Source organism: Phoxinus phoxinus, assembly GCF_949152265.1.
Source record: "Phoxinus phoxinus genome assembly, chromosome: 2".
Taxonomy (NCBI): domain Eukaryota; kingdom Metazoa; phylum Chordata; class Actinopteri; order Cypriniformes; family Leuciscidae; genus Phoxinus; species Phoxinus phoxinus.
Window position 1 is genome coordinate 26,636,173 of NC_136877.1, and position 24,317 is coordinate 26,660,489.

At 41.5% G+C, this 24,317-nt stretch overlaps 1 protein-coding gene across 2 annotated transcripts in view; it reads right to left on the reverse strand.

Annotated features, from left to right (window-relative positions):
• The window catches only part of adamts18 (ADAM metallopeptidase with thrombospondin type 1 motif, 18), a 76,419-nt gene that overhangs the window by 24,084 nt on the left and 28,018 nt on the right, over positions 1–24,317 (reverse strand). For both annotated transcript variants that reach the window (XM_079590388.1, XM_079590387.1), the window contains exons 7-18: positions 20,920–21,079; positions 20,226–20,331; positions 19,443–19,580; positions 19,125–19,278; positions 17,979–18,074; positions 17,275–17,423; positions 11,704–11,876; positions 8,708–8,838; positions 8,422–8,545; positions 7,065–7,312; positions 2,438–2,558; positions 1,692–1,818 (exon numbers count right to left, since the gene is read on the reverse strand). In XM_079590388.1, coding sequence (XP_079446514.1) covers positions 1,692–1,818; positions 2,438–2,558; positions 7,065–7,312; positions 8,422–8,545; positions 8,708–8,838; positions 11,704–11,876; positions 17,275–17,423; positions 17,979–18,074; positions 19,125–19,278; positions 19,443–19,580; positions 20,226–20,331; positions 20,920–21,079 — 1,727 coding nt within the window. The remainder of the gene's footprint in view (positions 1–1,691; positions 1,819–2,437; positions 2,559–7,064; positions 7,313–8,421; positions 8,546–8,707; positions 8,839–11,703; positions 11,877–17,274; positions 17,424–17,978; positions 18,075–19,124; positions 19,279–19,442; positions 19,581–20,225; positions 20,332–20,919; positions 21,080–24,317) is intronic.

Genomic DNA, 24,317 nt, shown 5'->3' on the forward strand with positions numbered 1-24,317 from the left:
CCCCATAGTACCTTCATTTAAAAAGCTGTTAAATTGATGAAAATTTTAATTCTGACATCAATTACTCACCCTCATGTTGGTCTAAACCTGTATGACTTTATTTATTCTGCAGAACACAAAATAAGATATTTTATATGAAAGTAAATGTGGTCCAAAAACAATATTAGACCTCACTGACTTTCATTGTACGGGCAAAAAAAAAAAAAAAAAATCACAGACACATTTTCAAAATATCTTCTTTTGTGTTCTACACAAGAAAAAAAGTAATACAGGTTTAAAAATGGCACGAGGGAGAGTAAATGAAGACAGTATTTTCATACTTGGAGAAACTACCCCTTATCCCTGTAACTAACTCATTGTGTGACCCACAGAATGGTAATGTCATTGAGGTGTGATGCCAACTGAAGGAGTGTGGGATCACTGGTAATCTCTACCGGTAATCAAAGTACCTCTGCTCACCAAGTTAAAGTGTCATAGGGTTACAGGCAGACATTGGTGGTGAGTGATGGGAACCCGTGCAGTCTGTTTCCACATATCCAGCACCGCCGCAGACACGCTGCTCTCCCGTCAACCCTGCCGTTGTTTTCAATTACACTGTTATTGGACTATTTGTCAGGCTTTGAATGGGACAAGCCAAATCGGTTAGAGCTTGTTGCTGTAAGGAAACAATCATATGGTCTTGATTTCCCCTTTTAGCATCGCCTCGCCATAGCCTGCACATTATAATAGGTCGCAGCCAACATTTCACACGATGTAAGGCCAGAGAGAAAGAGAGAGTGAGAAGGATGGAGGGAGGGAGGAAAGCCAGGAGGAGTGATTTGTTATCTGAGTGCCAAAATGGTGTGTCAATGCCTTTCACCCTTGCAAGTGAAGGATGCTGGGTATGTAGATGCCTCTGTAAGGCAAGAGATCAGTAAATCAAGTCGAGTTGAGTGTTGCTCTTTTGAGAATGGTAGCAGGAATCTCAAAAGGAAGATAGACCGGCAGATTGACTTTAGCTTTGAGACACCCAGAGAAAGGCTGTTTTGAGCAGCTCTTTTCATAGTCTCCAGAGCCCAGAGAAGGTTTCTGACACCTATAGGCTGAGAATGTTTTCCCAGGGTCCCTAGTGAGACAGTACCCGCTTTTCTTTCTCTTTTTTCCATGTAAAAAGATCTATAAGCGTGTCTTTTCTTAAGTGAATTTTTTTCCAAGTATCCTCCTCATTTCCAAATATAACATTATCCTTTTCACTCATATCTCTCATTGTAAATATAGTGGGAGTCTTCAATAAATATGACACCAATTCTTGGAATATTTGAGTAGTAATTCACCGTAGTCAACAAAAAGACAAGACAGAACGAGAGACTAGAATTTGTGTGAGTATATGCCTTTTTGAGAAAGCTGTTTTGCGTATGTGTGTATGTGGGTTTGTGTTTGTATAATTTAAGAGTTGCGTGTGTGGCAGGCTGTGGCTTGGAGCTGGAGTTTGGACAGTGAGGGAGCAGTCAGTCCCTGTCTGGAGGCTATGTTAATCCTGTTTTCTTTAAGGAATAAAACAGAGAGGAGAACCCGAGAGAGAACGCGACTTTTCAGAGCTTTAAGTTGGGTTCTGCTCAAGCTGAAGCTACCACAGCTGATTTCAGACAGACATACCAGGGAGACAACACACACACACACACACACACACACACACAGAGAGAGACTCTTACTAGGCAGGGCAGGGCTGTGTGTTACACAGGTGAGAGCCAACCACAGGTCTGGTCTGAGGGTTGCAGAGCGAAGAGTTGACCTGTGTGTGTTGATCCTGCAGACAAATGGCTTTCGTCGAGACCCGACCTGAGAGAGAGTTAGAAACAGATGGGATGGTGGATGAGTACAAACACTTTGCATCTACTCTCTTTGGATATATTGTAGAGATCCATCTCAGATAAACGAATGCATCATCAGAGCAAACTTTTGAAAAGGAAAGCTTGGAGCACACTGTCCATGAATGGTCTTTCTGGGGATTATGGGAGCTCAGGATGAATGGCAGTACTGTAGTGTGGCTTCTGTTGAGGCAAACAAAGCTGGGCCTCTGTCAGTGTGAGAGGCCAGGAGGGGCTGCCCAGAGGTCTGCTCTAAAGAAAAGCATGAATGAAACTGTGTGAGAGCGCAGATAGAGATCTGTGCTCTGGGCATGTCATAGTGCTGTCTGTCTGCCACCAACACTCAGAGAAAACTGACTGTGAATGGAGGAGCCACTACCACAGAGATGAGCCAATGAGATTGGGAGGTCTGAAGGGAAGGAGGGGCACACTTTTGTCTTTCTGTCCTGCTCACAAAGGTGCATTTGATGGACCTGGACAAACACACTCATACACTTCCTTTCTCAACAACATACAAGCACAAAAACTCTCTGCTCTCTCACATTTGTGTCAACAAAACAAACATGTACAGTACATTTGGCACGACTCACCCCCAGCACAAGGCGCTGAGCAGTCAGAGCGCACCACAGACCAAGTGTAGTTGTGCTTCTTCTCTGGATGGGGTAAAGTATACTCCCATGATACACCAGGATTTTTACCCTGAAGAAGAATCTGTGGAGGAGAGATGATCATGGGTCAGTTATAATCAAGTGACAGGTTTCTGTCTATCCTAGTTCACTGATTTCAGTCATTTTCATTGCTTTATTGCTTCAGTCAAACTGAAATTGAACTTGTTTCTGAATGTCTTGTCAATGTTCTCGTATTTCAGCAAGGGAGAAGGTGCCAGCGTGTCTGGTGCTGTTTTGTGGCTATTGCTCCATTGGGACTGAGAGACGACACCACAGTGTTACTAGTGATGCTGCACTGGAGGGATGTTTAAATTAGATTGTCTATGTGTTTGAACTGAAGCTTGTCAGCTTGGAAAACGGCACAAGTGGACCAAACTGTGGGTTGGGTGTATCTGAATGCTTTCATATAGTGGTGTACAATGAGACTTAACTTCCCAGGAAGATTTACATCGATGTTTATGTTTCATTAGGCCTGTATGCTCTAGTTTTGGTGGCTGTTCCTGGAGAAGATCTTACAGTCATTCATGTGAGACTAGACCACAGAGGAAGTTCAGCAGGTTTCTCACTAAATCTGTGCCCAGGGCCAGTGAAGACGGCCTAAGGATAACTCTAATGGAGTGGAAAAGTTCTCAGACAAGAAGAGGAGCTTTGTTTTGTTTTTTTACTTAGGCTTTGCCACATGGGGATTTTCCTTTGACTATTTGTAATAAAAAATGCAATGACACTAAATTCACTGGAACTGGTAAACCACCAAACTATATGTAGAAAGTACAAACAAAGCAGCTAAACAAGGATCGAATACTAAGGGGTCACTGCACTCACTGAAGAGTTACAGCAGTGTTTACACAAGCCAACAGTAATTGCAAGGCAGCCCCAATTTCTCGTAAGTAAGAGTGAAAACTGAAGTAGTGGATTAGGCAGATGCCACCCAACCTCTAATTACTATGGATTTGGCGTCAGTGAGTTAATGTTTTAAACAGGAAGAGTGTGGCAGGCTGCTGCTGATGTGGGAAGATTATCCTTAAGTCAGTCACAATAAACACAATAAGTACTCTTCACCCAGCCTCAATGCTCTGCCAGATTAACAGGTTAGCTAAAACCATCCAATTTCTTTACAAGACAAAATTGGGTTCAGTTTAGTGTCATGACTATATGTTTTATATTAAGGATGGAGGGGCATGAGTTTGTGTGCATTCATGTTTTTAGTTCAATGAGATGCAAGAGACCAGTAGTAGAAGGGCAAAGAGTCTATCAACAGAACATCAGAAGGTATTGTGTGAATCAAACAAAGGTGATGTTTGAAGGATAGAGAATTTCTAGAGGAAGTAAAACAAGTATATTGAAAGACAGTGGGCAAGTTAGTAAACTTTTTGGCTCACTTTCTTTCCGAGCATCCAGGCTGAATCTATTGCCCTGGAAGTGATCCATGAGGCCATGCACGCTAGCCTTTTCAAAGCAGGTCCAGATTTACAGTTGGCACTGAACACAGAGCAGCTATTCCAGAATCAGGCTCAGGAGGAGGTCTCTGATCCATCTGTGATCCGGCTAGCCATCTGACTATGGATACAACACATGGAGAAACTCTACCTCTTCTGATCCAGGGTCAAGACCCACATGAGTCCATTGCACCATGTCTGTGCTCTGATATAGGAAGTCTAGAGTTTCAGTCTTAACATATGCAACATGAATCACAATTCTGATTATCAACTCAACATGCAAACATCATTCCCTATCCAAATACTGTTTCCTTGTGTCTTAATTTGTCTTGTGTTGCAATAAAAGCTTAATTGCATGCTTCTGTCCCCATTCTCGCACTAGACATCCCCTTACTATCTTTCACCCTAGTCATTCTAAATAATGACGGAAAATCTGGGGCAATTACTGAACTCTGTTGAACAGGACCACTAGGACAGGTTCATTATCAAGCACTCCCAGTATAGGGTTTCTACACAAAAATCCATCTGTGCCCTGGCTAGAAGTGTAGAAGTTTCTCCCATCATAAAGAAAAAAGAGTGGATGAAAGACTGATCAATGGGAGCATAGATACCACATCCAAATGCCCCGATATACTTTAAGCAAAATCAAAGAATAAACTGGTGTGTTGTCATTTTGAACAAAATCAGGCCACAAAGAGTTCAAGTTCTTTTGGAGGGTTTTTTCGGGAGTTTGAAACATGCTGAACTTTCCGGAAAAGATTGCTCCAGCTGGTAGACACGATTGGTCCATGGAGATTACGTAATATGTATATGCTCTTTGATGTGGAAATCTTCTCTGGGGAATTTCTTCTGTTCAGTCTGGGTTTGTTACAAGCTATGCTTGCTACAGTAATGCTACAAGAATTGCAATACCTAAATGAAAATGAAAAGAGTTTCAATCAGAAGTTTGAAGTTTGAAGGGAACATTCTGATGTGTCTTGTCTAGTGCCTCTCAATCCACCTTGCTGAGCCGATTACAAGTTCTGAATCTAAGTCAAAGTGTAAATTCACATTTCTTAAAGTGCATTTTCCTTGGCATTCAATAAGGGTCTTGAAGCTGAAGTAGAAGGGTAGACTGAGAGATCCAGTCAAGCATAATTGACCAGCTGCTTCCCTCGAATCACAACTCCAAGCCTCTCTGATCTACTGAGTTCAATTGCAGAAATCTTAATCTTTTAATCTCTCTCTAACCTCCTCTTCTTTTTGAAATTACAGAGCATAGAGAGATTAATGCCAACTCATCTGCAAATCAGACCTCTGCTGCCACTGCCCACCCTGGGGAAAATGTAATGAACAGAGGGCATGTAGGATATGGGGAATGCTGCATGCCCGTAACACACAGGTTGAGTACTGTGCGGATCAAAGGCCAGAAAATAAGATCAAAATGAAAGTGTATTAAGTGAAGCATGCTTACCTTTTATACAACTCACTTACACAACAACACCTGCAGTACTATCAAGACCAAATTCATTTTTAACAGTTTGAGGTGTTGGTAACAAAAGAAATGTGGACGTTTGATTACAAAGACTTTATACTGTAGCTACATAATGTATCAGCATTTGTTGTAAGTGGTAAGTGAACAACAGAAAGACAGTGATGTAACATTTTATGATGGTTACAACAAATATTTCAGAAAATATTCAGCAGACTTTAATTGTTTTGGTGTTACAGCATTATGTTTTATTTTAGTCTTATGTTCCCTAGTGAAAAAACCCTATACCAAAATTTAAAATACATTTATTTCAAACTAAGTACAGTACAAATCTATTAGCATATTTACTGACATGTCAGTCTTTAAATGCAATGTATGTAAAGTGTACCTAAAGTATACTTGCAATAGTTCCATTTTAGCACAATCAAATACCGGTACTTAAGTATATTTAGTTGGACCTCAGCACTATTTCTGAATAACTAAAGTGCATTAGGTACAAAATTAGTTGTTCCAATTTAGCAGTATTTTCAGTATATCAATTTAGTATACCAAAAGCACAATTTCAGGGTATTTATGTTAAGTTAAAAAATATGTTAAGTTCAAAAAATAAAAGTTTTTGTAGTATACTTTATGGGAGCTTTATGGGATACACCAGGAGACAGCTCAGCATATCCTCTCTAGGCTTTCTCTTTAGCTTTAAGAAAACTGACAGGGTGGTAACCAAATGTTCTTCTCTTTTCCCTTTTTCACTTCCAGCCCACTAACTCATAAGGAAGCCCAAATACATAAACAGCCTCAATGTAGTAAATGTATTTCAAATATATTTTTGTGTATGTATTTTTCACTAGGGTTGTCCTGGTCATCATAACACGGTCATAACATTTTCTCTACATCTCGATATAACAAACGTCTTCTACTTTAAATCTTAAACTCAATGTAAGCAAAGTTGTTTTCCAACGTTTTACATAAAACTTGTTTCCTTACATTTTCTTCTTGGTCTGGAGGTAACAAAATCTATTTCTAATTGTAATGTATATATATACAGTTAAATCACAGATAAGCAAATTATCTTCCCGAGAACAAGCACAATTTTACATATCCCGCAGAACTAATCAGCAGGACACAATGGGATAAGGTTTAAATTATTCTTCTGAAATCAAATTATCTCCCTTTCTCATCTGCACTTCAGGTTTGTGCAGATATATGAAGCACCCTTACTATGACTTAACCTCAATGGTCATCTAAACCCACACTCGTCAGCCATCATGTAAGAGGTGATCTGTGCTGCCCATTAGCAAGAGCACACAGTGTAGCAAGTTCAAAGCTTAGTGCTATTCACAATGGCGCACCGTTTGATCTTGAATCTCCACATACTGAAGATGAAAGTCACAATGACCATGTCGGCTCTGGCCTGCAATTAATCCCAAACAGAGGCGTTAGTCTGCCCGTTTGACTCATTTGTGTGCCTTCTCTTCTGTCTCTCTCTCTATCTTTCCCTCATTTGTTTCTCGTCTCTCTTGCCCGCCCACTGTCCCTCAGCCTTGTTTTCATCTGACCGAATGGCCACGGTGCTCTTGCCAAGACCCTGTCATGGCTAATTCGCTAACAGGTGTCAGGCCAGACGGGGACGGGGGTCACTCACTTCAAAGAGCAGGGTCTCATTAGTGGGGCCTGTGGCGTACAAGGTCTCAGGCCGGTTGAAAGAGCGCTGATAGTTGAACGTAGTGCCGGCGAACTGAAATCTGCCCGGCCAGTCCACCGCCCAATCCCCCGTCAGGTAGTAGGTGCCACGCTTTAGGCTGCGGACAGCCAGGTAGCTGGTAGAGATCTCCATCTCCTGCACCCTGATGCTCCTCGCTCCAGCAGGAACCATCACAATGGGGTAATACTCTGAAGAGAGAGATAAAAGAGAAATAGGTTTGCCATGTCTGTTCACTTTTGCAGTTTCTGTATTTTTTAGGCCCAAAGAAAACAGGCATCTTTGAGCTGATGCATTATCACCTCCTTTAGTCAGAAGAGAGCGAAGAGGTGCCAGACTGCAGAGCTCTTGCTGTGTAAAGTGCTCTAAAAAATACATTGCCGTTTTCTGTTAAGCCTGAGGAGAGGCTCTAAAGTGGCCCACAGACTTGCGTATACTCTGTCAGCATATTTTATTTAATTCTAGGCCACTAGTTCTAAAACTATTTTGATCAAATCATAACAATCAAGTACCACCTTATTACAATCCTCCAAAATTCAGTCCCTTTACTGTCCCTTTCAAACCAATACTACTACCATTCAAAAGTTTGATGGTTGGCACACGTAGTACGGAGCCTGGGAAGTCACCTGTAAGAGAAAAAAAACAAGACCTGCAAATCCGTGGCCATGGCTTTTTCCCTCCGTTTATAACAAATTATATACAAATTCTTAAATTGTTTCCTTGGTTTGACATATCGTGCCCACGGAATAATAAACCGTTACCATGAGATTATAATCCATGCACTCAGATTTGTAAACTGTACCTTTAATTTATGAATTTGTGGGGACGGATTTCAAAAACTAAAGGTATCTGAGAGCACGGATTATAAACTCGTGGGTACGGTTTATCGATCCATGGAAACCGAGGGAACAATTTAATAATTTGTGAGGGTGGTTTATCAACTGAGGGAACAAACTGCAAAGCAGTGGCCTTCGGATTTCCAGGTTTTGGTTTCAGGGGACTTCCCGGACTTCGTACACTTTGAGTTATTAGACACAGCATGGCCTTTTTATACCCGCACTATTATAGATGCATAAAGATTTATTAAAATTGCAGATATTAGAAACTAAAATAAATGTTTAATATTTTGTTGTAGGGTCATGTTGCGTACCCCCTCAGGTGAGAACCAATGCTTTAGACATCTTTCTATTATTTTATAATGATTTACTCATTGTTTCTGTCTCTTGAAGCCTGTTATAAATATTGATTTGTCAGAGAAGATCAGAAGGTATGAAAGGAACATCCTCTAAAAGCACCTTACCATTGGCTCTGTGCTGAAGCGTGTACTGGCCACTGTAGAACTTGCAGGTGGAGTTGTCTCCTTTACACACCCCACAGGCATCTAGAGCGGCATTTGATCCCAACAACTGGTCACAGCCTACCGGCTACACAGGAAAAAAGTTTTTTAGAATTACATTTTCAAACTGACATGCTCAGTTTAGGCCATTAGGCCTGTTGAACATACCAAAATGAAAACCAATGAAAAATCAGAGGTAAATGTGATGCCAGAAATATGACTATTTCAGAATCTGCATCTCCTCACATACCTCACATATCCCATCGATGCACACGCCTCCTTTGTAGTCAGAGCATGACGTCCCATCTTTGACTTTGCTGGACATAGCGAAGAAAAAATCAAAGTCCTCAGCAATGCAGTACAGTTTGCAGATGTCCTCTTCTAGATAGGAGATGAATAGGGTCATTAGATCTTATAGCTTCAGAGTGGTTTTATGTTATATCTTTTTAAGCTGTCCACCAGTACCCTCAGCTATGAAGTTTCATGCATGAAGACATATGAAGCAATGAACATTTTTCATACAAAATGCAGGTGGACTTTTATGTCAAATGGAAAAAAAAAATTTTGACACACACGCACAAACCCAGAAAAATGAATGATTGCCATATATCACATTTTATAGGTCAAGTAGTTTGAGCTTGAGTATTGGGTTGCTCAAACACAAATTACTGCATTAAAAAATGATATATATATATCTTCCCTTTAAAATTATGCCTGTCTGTGTAGTTGTATAGTTGCTACACAAAAGAGAAAACTTCGCTTTCCATCATGTATCTTTTATTCCAAGCAGACACAATGGGCTGTCTAGTGCTAATTACTGGGCATGTGTAAGCTGTGTGTGGTTGGCTGTGAAGTAACTGGAAGACTCGCCATGCTGTACAGAACATCCCCACAAAACATATGTTACACTAAAATTTAAAACTCTGTTACAAATGGGCCCATAAAGCTGGAATGCAAGAGGGGCGGCTCTATCCAACTCTCCCGCCGAGAGAAAAATATGGACCTATCAGGGATGCATCTGCATCCACACTTCCCAGTCAGAAGAAACAGACCTAGGCTTGTTCAATACAGCAGCACAGTATGAACTGTTTTATCCTTCTATTGTGAACATATTAGATCATAATTATTATGCTGTTTTACTTCGAAGTAAATCACTTAATTTAAAATCCGCAAAACCATGATGATGCTACAGGCTTAAAGGTGCAGCTGAAAGGGAAACCAAACAATAGTAAAATTAATGTCCCTAAAAGTAAAGGCCAAGTGAAACTTATCAACAGAAGACGTCAATGTTTAATCCAATTTGATCAAACGCCAAAAGCTCAGTCAAACAGGGGTAAGTTGTTCCTAACACCTTTACTAGTCACTGAAAGTAGACCAAGGCCAGACATGATCTACTGATTAGGGAATGGAGCTCCAATTACCCCACTGACACCCCTGGATACACCAGGAGACAGCTCAGCATCACCTATCTAGGCTTTCTCTTTAGCTTTAAGAAAACTGACAGGGTGGTACCCAAATGTTCTTATCGTTTCCCTTTTTCACTTCCAGCCCACTAACTCATAAGGAAGCCCACATACATAAACAGCCTCAATGGGTCCTTTTCAGGTACAAACCTGTCTACAGGGCTGATCAGTGCACTGCGCTCACAGAACGAGTGGCTACATGTTTCCAGTCCAAATCCATCCACTGCTCAGTCAACACATATTAGGTGAGATAAATCGTTTGGGCGGAATATGTTTGTCTGATGTAACAATCTCAACACATATTGTCAGAAACAAATGGGAATGATTCCTATTTTAAAAACACACCTGTTCTAGCTGGGTCAGATATCTGACGGTATTAAAAAATCTTAAAGTAGGCAAGGTCAAGGATTAATGTTTTTTAGAGGTATGTTGTACGATTTTGTCTGATGAGGTTACATATATCATTTAAAAGTTTGAGGTCAGTAAGATTTTTTTTTTTTTTTTTTTTTTTTTTTTTAAGAAATTAGCACTTTTATTCAGCAAAGATGAATTAGATTTATAGAATATTTATAATGGAAGATTAAAATTCTATTTAAAATAAGTGTTTTTTTTTCTTTTGAACTTTCAATTCAGCAAAGGATACAGAAAAAAAATCAGTTTTCTCAAAAATATTAAACAGTAAAACTATTTTCAACATTGAAAATAATAATAAGAAATGATTCTTGAGCAACAAATCAGCATATTAAAATGATTTCTGAAGGATCATGTGACACTGAAGACTGGATTAATGATACTGAAAATTCAGCTTTCCCATTACAGGAATAAATTACATTTTAAAATATATTGAAAAAGAAAACAGTTATTTTAAATTGTAATAAAATTTCACAATATTACTGTTTTTACTGTATTGTTGGTCAAATAATGCCGCCTTGGTGAGCAAAGAGACTGATATGATATATTATATTATAAATCCTAATTAAACACGTGCATTCAAACAGCGTTTCACACAGTAGTGATTTCCTGTGCTCTCTTCCACCCGTTAACTCATTTCTTAACTCCTATAAATCAAAACTGCCTATTGGTACCAAATGAAATGTCGACCCAAGAAGAGCTACAGGACTGTGCAAGCTTTGGGGGAGTTGATGAAAGCGATATACTTCATCTATGTTTTGATCAGGCCATACGTCACCTAAACATGGTCTGAGGCTAGGATACTGAATGCTTTCTTTTATCCAAGCACCCTTCATCTGATCATTCGGCTATTTCATCTCATGTGCAATATGAGGCTTTTATGTCTGTGTATTTGTTGTTGTTGTGAAATATGTGTGGAATGCGCTGTAATGTCAGTGTATTATGTCAATTAAGCTGTATGTGAGCATTGATCCAAAACAAATTCCTATCAACTTTGTTGAAATGGCTAATAATAATAAACTAATAATCATCGTTCTGAAACCAATACGGACCTAGGATTTGACTTTTTGTTCTCATTTTGTTCTCAAGTGTTGAAAAAAATCATAAAGCCAGAATCATTTTTAATTTTTTTTTTTAAAGCAGAGGCTCTGTTCTTTGTTTTGATATATTGCATGATCATATATTCATACAAAATATATATATATATATATATATATATATATATAATCTGGAGGCCAGGAAAGTTTTGTGAAATTATCAAAAATGCTGGCGGTGACTGGCAACTTAAAAAAAAAACAAAAAAAAACTGGCAGGGACAGATTTAATGAGACATTTGCTTTTGTTCGTAATTAATGCATTAAGGCCCAAATACCTTCCACTTTGGTGTATGGCTTCCATTTGTAGTACCATCCCCTGAAGGGTTTGCTGTTGTACTCGGCGCACTGCTGAGCTCTGAAGTCCACTCCATTGGGCTGGCATGGCTTGGTGTTACACAGCTGGTGCAGTCGACTGGGGCCTTGGCAGAACTTGCCGTTGTGCTGTGGGCTTGGGTGAAACAACCAGCAATTAGCACAAGTGAACATGAAGAGAGAGAGAGAGAGAGAGAGAGAGAGAGAGAGAGAGAGAGAGAGAGAGAGAGAGAGAGAGAGAGAGAGAGAGAGAGAGAGAGAGAGAGAGAGAGAGAGAGAGAGAGAGAGAGAGAGAGAGAGAGAGAGAGAGAGAGAGATAGAGAGAGAAGAAACAGATGTGCCTCAGCAAGCATTCAACATTCGTGTGGAATGACAGCCATTCAGTATTTTTTGGAAGAGGTTCTGGTGAGATACATTTCATATGATGTGCATTAGCATCTGCACTAAGAGAATGCCTTTGTGTGTTATCTGTGATGTGTCTGACTGAATTACATCCCACCTGACAGCTGTAAAAGATATAAAGTGTTTGGGATGCAATTCCATTCATGACTTGGACTCGCCTTTGTTTTCAACAGCAATGATTTTTGAATAATAAACTTCAGCAAGAACAAGACAATACACAGCTGTGCTGATCTACTTTACACATTGTGTAATCTGAGTAAACTTGCTTCCCCGTTGCAGTCAAATGGGAAACCTGGTTGAAAATGTTTTGTTTTGGATGCTGGTAACACTGTCAGAAAAATGAGCAAAAATTGTACTTTAGGGGTACAAGAGCTTGTCACTGGGGCAGTACCCTTAAAAGGACAACCTCACACATTATAACCTCACACCTTGTTGTACCCCTAATAGGTGCATTTTAGTACCTTAGACTAGTAATATGTACCCTTGAGGTACTACTATGAACTTTTTTCTGATGATGAACAACATCACTCTGCTGATCCAACAAAAAACAACCACCACATTATCATAAACCTGCTTGGACCAGTATGAAAATGTATTCATTCCCCTTTATTACTTTGAAACCTGTAATGGCTGACTCCTGCACTCAAGGCTGTACATGAGGTCAGCTCTCAGGCTGTGTTGCTGAGGCAGCTGGAGGCTGGAGAAGAGCGGCAGCCTCCTCCCAATGCCACAGGAATGCCTCCGAGTGCCACATGAAGCAGACAGTCACCATCTTTCCCTGAGGGAAAAGCAGCCCAGCAGCTCCTGTAACTGAGGCTGTGAGAGCGGAGGCATGCTTGCGGCATGGCTGCATGCTTTAAAGTGGAAGACTCTTGGGTACCCTCTTGTAGCCTAACCTCAAAGCAAAGGACTGCGCCATGGGCTTGTGTGTGTGCATGTTCTTTTAGTCTCTGGCCTTTAACTTTTTATTGCATGTTCACACTTGAGGTTAGGAAACCGCTCACAGAGAGAACAGATAAGTCTTCCTCATGCTCTTAAAAATCCCTCATCATCTTTATGCATGTACAGTGATCAAACACATGAAGCATGGGGGACACACACACACAGTGAGATAAATACATAACTGTTAATCTCAAAACTGAGAACATACTTCTATTGTTTTCAATAGAAAACAGCTGTTTTCAAACTGTGGGTCATGACCTGCTGGTGGGTTGAAGAGTTGGAATAAGTGGGTCACTAGAATGGTGGTGCGTTCAGCTGTAGTGAAAACAAATATACAGAGTTACCTCTGTTTTATATTATTAATGAATCGTTTGAATAGGTGTTTGGTTAAATGCCTGAAATAAGATCTGTGGTAAACACAAGCTGAAAATATTTTCACGGTTTATTTTACAACATAAATACATCAGTAATACCCCACTCATGATTTTTTTATTTTTTTGTATGTGTGTTTATGTGACTTGAAAAAGGCAGTTATTAACAAGTGGCTAAATAGAACTAGAGGGATTTTTGTGGACATTAAACATCCTCATGGCAAAAAGGAAAACTCATCCACTCAGTAGTGCACTTTTACAACATTGTTGTGTTTATAGACCTTATGTGCCGAGAATCAAGCGAGCAGCCATCTTTAGAATTTTGTCTTTGAACTTCCATTTTAGCGGAAGCTCTGTATATGTCGATGGCATCACTGTCAAAGAGTAATTAGCTAGTTAAGTGGATTTACATATTGTAAAGTTAAAGAAAGTTATTATAAGCATTGTAATGTTTGAAGCAAATGTGAATTTTTTTAACGACCGGTTCATTCATAAATCTTAACTTCATGCTGTGGAAATACTGTACAAACCGTAAGACAGAACACAACGAGCGCAGCGATGAAAAGGGGCAGGGCTACATAAGGTCTATACTTGCGCTCTTCAAATTTTGCATATTTAAATAAAGATCAAAAGATTTTGTCGGAAGCTTATTGGTGTAGACGTACGACCATGGTGTAGTTAATTTATAGCTTTTTTACTTCTGGTGATTGTATTTAGGCAACAGAATCATAAGCTTTTGTTGGTCACAGAGCTCTTTTTTTTTTGTTGCAATCCTCCAAAAGCCAATGGAGAAATCCAATTGGCTTTTTGTTGAGGGAACCAGCGTGATGCTAACTTCCAGATCGCAATACTAAAATATGTAGGCTTCAATTACTTTAATAATGTTTTCTTTTTTATTATGTCACTGCTATGTTTTTGGTAAGTCTCAAGACTGAAAAAGTGACTAAAAAAGTCAGGAGAAGTCAATGAGATCAATGATAGTCTAACAGTGCTGTCAGACGGCTGTTTGTGCATGTCTGCTTTTGTTTTTGGAGCAGGTTTTCAGGCTGATCCTATTAGAGCTTTAGCAACAGTGTACTATGGCTCCATATGGTAGAGCACTTATAACAACACACAGAGCAAAGAAAGAGATTGGGAGAAAAGAGGCGGAAGAGAAGGATAAGTGTAGTTTTTCTGATAAGACATTGAAACAACTGCACCCAAATTAATTTTGTGCTACATACTAAACTCCACAAAAGAGTTGTTGGCAACGGGAATATTATTCTTCCTCTCTCTCTGTTGACAAGACTTTGTAGCACTGTTTTGCAACTGGGGAATGTTAAATCTATGAACAGCAGAACTGGGTGCAAACAAGGAAACAAGGTCACCCTGTCTGTCTGTTTGCCTGAATCCCCACAAACCCCCCCACCTAGACCCACATCCTTCTCTATCCCACTCTCTCAATACATCATCCATAACTAAGGCCCCCATCTTTAATCAAATCCTCATTATGCCCACACTGTTAGCCATTAGGTATCCACTTAAAAGTCAAGTCATTAAAACAGAGCCCTCCACATATAAATAAACAATTCCAAACAATGATGTAATGAAATGTAATCGTTTGTTTGTCAGAGGCTTTTCCGAAGTCCTGAGGGTGATCGTACATGCATCCTACTCTTTCAACTTTGGCCTCTGGTAATAGTGCATTAATGTTACCCATACTCTGATAGTTACCAATAGTTCCAAACAAACTTCAAAAAGGCAATCCCATCAACAACTATCTCCACTAGGCTGTTGTCAAGAAAGATATTTCTCAAACGCTCATATCAAAGATGCATGAACCTGTAAATCTGGCTGCTGAGTAAGGAAGGATACAGTCAAGGGAGCACATTTATCAGATCATTTTTATTGATAAATGTTATTTGAGTGAGATGACATCTCTTGCCGCTGGCTTTAACAGCTGTCTCTTGAGGACCTTGTTACTGAAGTGATAAGTACGGGGATTCCCCTTGAACCTCACCGCCACAAACAGAAGACATACCAACACCTATTCTGCTGCAGGTGCTGTCTGAAAGCAGTAAGGGAAGATTATCCATCAAAATGCCTCTTTTGAAACACTTAAAGGAAAGTGTTCTCAATCATTTCCGAGTGAAATGATACAGATAAACTGTTCTGATCAACAGGAACTTGAATTCTGATTTTCATAAGGAATGCAGGCAGATGTCCGTGGTGTGCACCTCATAAATATGTGTAAACAGCTGCTCGATGAGAAGAGAAGTCAGAGTGAAAAGCTGCAATATCCCCTTATTTTTGTTGAACCATGAAGGGGGTCACACTGATAGCAAAAACAGAGAAAATGGAGGCTAATACCTCCCAAAAATCTCAGATTATAGTGCAAATTCTGCCTTAAAAGCAAACCCATCTAACAGATTCACTTCAACCTAAACCTCTCTTAGTGGATCAGATCCCACTGGACTAATACAGACCATCAGAATCAGGACAAAAAAAAAAAGAAAACATTCACACAAAAAGCACTTTAATGTCTGCCCACAAGTAAGATTAATTAAATAAAAAATTGTGGGGTAAAAAAAAAAACATAACAATATTTAAGTCATAGAAATGTTTCTATACAGCATAATCTGAATTTTTAACAAAATAAGCTTTCCTGCAATAATGTGTGAAATGCCTACTCTTTTTTTTTTTTTTTTTTTTTGCTTTCCAAAAGCAATAATTGGGAATCTCTAAATGTTGTGCAAGTGCATTTATGTGAAGGATCTTTAAATCAAAACCAGTATTCTAGCTAAGCCCATTGTGTGAGATGACAATGCATAATATTGATCATATGTACCCAATCTAATATTTAATATACTCCTTTGGTATTTGCAGGGCTTTAATGAAGTTCTCCACCTCACTTCACATCACATTGAATAGTTTCTTTCTTTCTTTACTGGAACTGTTCATGTCAGACATGTTGGTCTGGCTGTCTAAGGCATTATAAGTATTTCCTATTCCAACAGAAATATGTTAAGATGCTCAAGACAGCCAAATGTTGACAAAGCACAATCCCATGTTCCATCAGTTTAACCAAACCACCTGCGGTCTATTGAAACCCAATCTCAAATAATCCTGCCACCACACACAGAGGAAGAACCTGAACCTAAATACATAAAAACTACATCTTCCATTTGACAGACATTCACAACTTTAACAAGCCTGCTTTATATTATATACCTTAAATGCAATCTAAGTTGCTTTAGATAAAACCATTTGCCAAATGTATTTATAGTTAAGTATTTAATCATTGTTTGAATGTCTAATGTTTTCATTTTCTTTTTGGTGCTGCAATCATTATTGTAATTTTCTGTGTACTCTGTACAAGCACTGACCTTGTGCATTCAATAGAGGGCATAGCCTGCTAAATGGTGAATCCTGACCACACTTAATCCAAGATTATGCAGAGTGTCAAAGTTCAGGGGGTAATCTACGAGTCGCAGTGGGTCAGTTGTTCAGGAAACACATGTGCTTCCATCATTCACACCTAATCTACCATTCAGGGCAGCCTAATGATGAAAAAGTGCCATTCACTTCACACTGCAGTGGCCATTTTAATTAACATAACAACCATAGCATATAGCATAGCCATAGCACAGTGCTAAAAAAGCTCATTTTGAAATCAAATGTTATGTTTATCTGTATTTCCTCTCTAACACAAACACAAATTGAATTTAACACTCTATTCTTCAAACGCATAGTTGATTGAAAAAAAATTAAATAATAATGATGTCTCAATATCTGAATGAGTCTGAAGCGCAGTGTCTGAATCTTTGAGTTGTTGGTTACCTGGGGCTGTTGCAGGATCTCTCTCGGTACATGACCCCTCCACCACATGTACGTGAACAGTCTGACCACTCGGACCAGCCCGACCACTGGCCATGTACTGCTCTAGGACCATGATCACCAAATTTTACACACTGTCCTCTCCGGCACCACTGCATAACGGGAAAGAAAAGGAAAGACCATCTCACATTCATCAGTAACGTATGAAAACCTGTTTCTTCGTCAGATTTAAAAAAATATATAAAAAATAAAGTTTATTATAAAAAAATTAAAAAAATCCATAAAAATGTGCTTAAATTTAACATGTGCTTAAATTTGGCCACAAACCAAACTGATCTCTTTCATGTCAAAGAGAAGGTATTTGAGGGCATGTGAAGTAAAGGAGAGAGTGTATCTGCTGAGGAGATCTTGAGCCTGCTGGTTTGGGATGAAGCCCAGAGTTACACCTGGAGAGAAGGACTCGGCCCAGCCAAGCCACAAAGTCCCACACATCAGCACCTCTCACCCTTATCCCCATCAACCAGTGGAAAGACACGCAGGACTAACCGTCCTTATGGAACATTTACACAAAGCAGAGAACAATACCGCAGGTGTGCATTGAGAAAGATGCCGAGAGAGACCAGTCAGTCCATATTCATCCTTAATGGTGGTTCAGTGAGTTCAGAAGGAGAAAGGGTGAACAGACACCCATTCACGCATTTACTCACCATGTCTGGTCCGCAGATGGTGCCCTCGGCAGCAGGCATGAACTTGGTCTCACACCGGTGTCCTGTTCTGTGGCACCATAATGATTTACAGATGTCCTGTTGGGCACAAACACACAGAGAGCACAGTCAAAGACGAGCCTACACCCGCCGGGAACCCTTCAACCTCTCTGGCTTGCACCTCGCCACGCCGACCTCTCAGCAACGGCCAATCAACTTTCCCAACAAATAAAAAAGCCTGTCAAAATCAATCACTGTGCTGCCCAAAAGAAACATGCTATTATCATTGCATTTTGTTTCTTCCCACAATACAACGATAATAATGGGTGATGAGGGGTTGGGAGACCGGCCACTGCTGGCCGACGGCCCGATTGCATCTGGCAGACCGTGAGAGAGAGACGTGGTTTACAAAAGCTAGCAACACTGGACTCTGGATCATCGTGTAGCTAACACCACTAGCTCCCACGGCTAATTACATCTTTACGACTTTGTGACAAGGACGGGATGGCTTGAGGGGACAGAAAACAAAAACATTGGGTTTTATCTCCACAATCGTTCTTAATTAGGATGTACAGCTGCCTTCCACCGAGGTCGACGTTCAAGACTCTTTTCAGCGCACGTACGAGGTCTTCGAAGAGCACAAAAGCAACAGGGATCTCTCAAAAAGGAAGTCCATAGCATGAGAGCTAATCCCACAGATAGACTCTCGCAATGTTCATTTCCCAAGCATAACTATTTGCATATCAATGTGTGTGTTAGACGCTAAAAGCTACAGCGGATGCCAAAGGGGGCCCTGTCCATCTTTGTTGAACCTTTGTACATGGACTGTGAATGAAGACTTAGAGTAGATTTCGAGGCAATGGGTTTCCTCTCAGAAGTTCCTTTTCTTTCCAAAGCTCAGATATGTGTTTGTGTTGACCATGATGTCTCAACACACAAACATTACAGGTTGAAGCGCATTTAAATATCTGAGACCCTCTCTGTGAATTCTACTGTTGCATTGTGTTTTGTCAAAAGGATTGATTGAAGCTGAATTGTTTAACGAGTCATTTGACAATTCCAACATGAGTTCAAACAAATTTAGCATACAAATGTAATCCAACTCTGAAAGAGAAGCCTTATATTCTATTTTAAAAAACTATGGGTTACCTTTACAAAGTCCAGGCTACACAGTTTGGCCTTCGAGCCAAACTGCCATTTGCACTGTATATCTGCATCGTACAGCTGACCAGGAAGCTGCTCAGGGTATTTGTATTGGCTTATCTGCTTGGGCTCATCCACTAGACACGAAGCCTGAGCTGTACTGTGAACACAAATGCATGCAAAGAAACATGAGCATAGAAACAGGCATTTAAAAAAAATCCATATTATATATAATATTACAATAAAGAATATATATTTCTAAAATATATTTATATTTTTAAAAATCTGATAGTGAACATAATGATATGTGAAGTGAAAGTTTACCCTAAAAATCGGTTCAGGTATTGTCGACTACAGGCAGACCATGAAAAAACACCATTATTCCCAGCCAATGTGGGAGACATTATGTTCCCTTCAGTCTTCCGGCAGGGATTCCCCTCTCCGTCATGGATCATTCCAAAACTGGGGTAAAAAAAAAAAAAAAAAAAGGATGAAGCAAAAGAGGGAGAGATGAAGATTGTGAGTTTTACCCAGTGAGACTATTAATGTACAACCTCAGGACAGAAACCACTCCCTGAGACAGATGGGACATTACCTCTATAACTAAAAGCTCTTTCATCCAACAAACCTCTTCCATAATCTCTGTATTCTGCTGAATATAACAATTCATGTGATTCACACTCACACATTTTCACACAAATTCAGACATGAACAGTGTTGCATGATATGCCATAAATGACTACTCCCCAATAAATGAGTGATTAATGACTGTTGGCCGGTGAAGATTATGCCCCAAACACCATGCACGTTGGAGGCACGTGTCCATTTCATTTGACCAAAATGTTTGAACCACTGAGAATAACAAATCCCACAATTGTTATCAGCCTGGTGGTTCTCCAGGAGAGATTTTGTTCCAGTTTATGTTGAGAATGCGCCAAAGGACCAAAGGACTCAAAATACGGCTGTCATAAAAACAAAGTCTCAAACGTACAACATAAACTTCCCCTTATCACAGTGGCAACCAGCAAACACAAACAAAATATTTGCCTGTTGCACAGCATATGGTTTCCCAAATTATGTGGTACTTGTAAGAATGAATGAACGTACTTATGTCCTGACTCGTGGGCGATGGTGAAGGCGAGACCCAGCCCTGTGTCTTCATTAATCGTGCAGCTACGATATTTGCTACACATCCCACTTATTGGCGCAAAACCTGCAGAAAGAAAGAAACAGCAAAACATGGGTGGAAGAATATTTATATGAACGACTGATGCTTGTTGGGAACGTGAATCAAATCGATCTGGATGAAAACCATAATATATGATTTAAGTATCACTAAACGCACCACAATGTATTCAAAACTATATAATTTGATACAGGATCCCATTGCGCATATACACACTTGCAGACTATTTCTCTGACTGCATGGTCTAAGAAAAAGCTTTGAGTTTGAGTTTCACATCATACAGAGGCAATTTAAAAGCAGAGCTCTCCCCTTCGCCATACATTCAAAGCAGTGCATACTTGTGGTTTGGAGCATCAGAGCTGAATTCATTACATTTGGCTGACGCCTCTATAGCAAAAAACGAACTGCCAACTGACTGCAAAGTGGATTTGAGCTTTCTTGGAGTCAATCAGGTAAAGTTCTCTGCCTGAGGGCAAACTAGGACACACATCACCAACCACAAGCTCTTTTTAACCTTGGCATTGTGTAATTCAGCCTCCTGCAACTCTATTAGCCACTGACATCACAACACATGACCCATTTCTGCTGCTGGATGGTGAATGTCAAGTGCCTTACCCAAGGTGTCACACGGTTCATTCTTCCAGGAGCAGATGTCCAGCCCCGTCAACAGTATTGCATGGTCGTGCCGCTTGCCATTTTTACCTATCAGGCCCGATTGCCACTGGCAGAAGCTGTTGAGGGATTGGTCTGCGTGGTGGTTGATAGACAGGCCCAGCTGACAGCAGTGAAACCGAGAGAGATGAAGTGTTCAGAGGGGTGGTGAGAGAGAGATAAGAGAGTAATGAATGATCAGGCATCTGTCATGTATGAAAAAAATGGAAAAAAGACTGGGATTCTAAAAAAAAAATAAAAAAAAGATATTACACATCAAATTTACCTTTATTGAGAGTAAATTAGCTAAAGTGACTGCACTATTTAGCACAAAAGCAAATTAAATCATATTTTGTATCCATTATTTGTAATAATGCCAAAAAATGTCTTTCTGTTGAGTTGCAGGACTGCTCAAAACAATCAGTATAGTCCGATTTATGCACAAATAACTTTTGTAAGCCTTTTTTTTTGTGTGGAAAAAAACCATACAGCATGACCGGTATTGTCTGATTCCTTAATTAATTACTTTTATCAGATGATTCTTTGCAGTGAATAAAAAACACATTGACCAGTTATTCTGATGGCCAAAAAATGACTTTTTAGTGAATAAAAACAAACAGCATGACTAAAAAGACTGAAAAAACTCTAAGGAGTCAGTTCTTTTTAGTAAATAGTTAAAAAGACGAGTTACTGGTTTGAGTCATCATATTGGTTACTGAATCAACAACTGAATCACGTTTTAATTGATGTCCATATCATAAAAGTTATGTGGATGGATGGATGGATGGATGGATGGATGGATGGATGGATGGATGGATGGATGGATGGATGGATGGATGGATGGATGGATGGATGGATGGATGCTGTATATGTATGTGTGTTTCCATGTATGTATGTATGTATTCCTGTATGTATGTATGTATGTATGTATTCCTGTATGTATTCCTGTATGTTTGTATGTATGTATGTATCGTCTCGGTTACGGATGTAACCCTCGTTCCCTGAGTAGGGAACGGAGACGTTACGTCGAATGACGACGAATGGGGTTCGCTTAGAAGCCTATCCTCTTCGAATATTAATAAAACGAGCCAATGGCAAGCAAATGCCATGGGTCTGCTGAATTTGCATAGCGTAACTCCGCCCCACTGTGTGGGTATATAAGGAAGTGAGCCGGCAACATGCAGATATGTTTCTTCGCTGAAGGAGCCAAGCTGAACTCAGGCTGTTCCAGCGGTACAGCGGAAGTGGCAGGAAGACGTAACGTCTCCGTTCCCTACTCAGGGAACGAGGGTTACATCCGTAACCGAGACGTTCCCTTTCGTTGTCACTTCGAGTTACGTCGAATGACGACGAATGGGGTTCCCAGTCCAATCACGCCACCTCGGCTGTCTTCCAGTGCCCTGCGTAAGTCTGAGCTCCCTGTCGTGAGACTAGCACGGACGAAGGACTCCTACTTAACACAGGAATACCAAGGTACACTGGGAAGCATATCACAGTGGAAATATGCAATCAGTGCCCGCCCGAAGGGGGGGGACTTAAGAAAACACATATGACCCGGAGGGGGGTGCATACGGAGAACACTGGGGTGTCCAGCCCGTAGGGTGGAGTATTTCAACCCCAGGGGTGGCAGACTGGCTTGCCAAGGGAAAGACACATGCTCGAAGGAGGCTTACAGTGGAAATACACACGTGGGGGTCGCCCAGCGGGGGAACCATGCACATGGAGGCACCTAGCCAACGCGAAAGCTGCCGGAGGCATAACTCTGGCGTTGACGTCAACAGCGCTGGAGGAACTCAGGGCTTATCAGGCTCACCTGAGGAATATCGCACGTATCCAGTCCGTGGAGTGGAATGGCGAGCAAGCGAAGACACCTGAGCGGGTCCTAGCACCGGCTGGTTGAAGCGAGTACACAGGAGGACACTGGCTCCACTCGGAGATTATAGAATCTGGCGAATGTGTTGGGTGTCGCCCAGCCTGCAGCTCTGCAGATGTCTGTTAGCGAGGCGCCATGCGCTAGAGCCCAAGAGGAGGCCACACTCCGGGTGGAGTGGGCCGTCACACCAAGGGGGCACGGTCGACCTTGCTGCTGGTAAGCCAAGCAATGGCGTCCACTATCCAGTGAGACAACCTTTGCTTGGAGAGAGCCTTTCCCTTCAGCTTCCCACCATAACAGACAAAGAGCTGGTCTGAGGTCCTGAAACACTGCGTTCTGTCTACGTAAGCACGGAGGGCGCGTACTGGACAGAGCAATGCCAAGGCTGGGTCTGCCTCCTCCAGGGGCAGCGCTTGCAGGTTCACCACCTGGTCCCGGAAGGGAGTGGTGGGAACCTTGGGCACATATCCAGGCCGGGGTCTCAGGATCACGTGAGAAAAGGCCGGCCCGAATTCCAGGCACGCTTCGTCTACAGAAAATGCGTGCAGGTCCCCTACCCTCTTGATGGAGGCCAAAGCAACCAGGAGCGCTGTCTTAATTGACAGGAACTTAAGCTCCACTGATTGCAAAGGCTCAAAGGGAGCACTCTGCAGGGCATTTAGTACCACCGAGAGGTCCCAAGAGGGAACGAGAGGAGGGCGAGGAGGCTGTAGTCTCCTCGCTCCTCTCAGGAACCTGATGACCAGGTCGTGCTTTCCCACGGACTTACCATCAACTGCATCGTGATGTGCGGCGATAGCGGCAACATATACTTTCAGGGTGGAGGGAGACAGCCTTCGCTCCAACCCAGCAGGAAGGAAAGCACGACACTGATCGGGCATGATCTGGGGTCTTCTGAGTGAGAAGAGCACCAAAGACGAAGAGGTTCCACTTCAACGCGTAGGCATGTCTTGTCTTAGTGGACGACGCTCTAGCGGAAGTGATGGTAGCCACCACCGCTGGTGGTAGGGTACTCAAACCTGCCTCGTCCCGTCCAGGAGCCACACGTGGAGGTTCCAAAGATCGGGACGAGGGTGCCAAGGGGTGCCCCGTCCCTGAGAAAGGAGGTCCTTCCTCAGAGGAATTGGCCAGGGAGGTGCTGTCGCGAGGAGTACAAGTTCGGAGAACCAGGTTCGGGTGGGCCAGTGCGGCGCAACCAATATGACCTGCTCCTCGTCCTCCCTGATCTTGCACAGGTCTGTGCAAGAAGGCTCACTGGGGGAAACGCATACTTGCGGAGGCCCCGGGGCCAGCTGTGCGCCAGAGCGTCCGTGCCGAGCGTGCCCTCGGTCAGGGAGTAAAACTGGGCGCAGTGGGACGAGTCGTGGGAGGCAAACAGGTCTACCTGTGCGTCCCCGAACTGATCCCAATCAGCTGGACCGCCTGGGGATGGAGTCTCCATTCTCTCGGAAGAGGCTGAAGCCGTGAGAGCTCGTCGGCTGCACAGTTC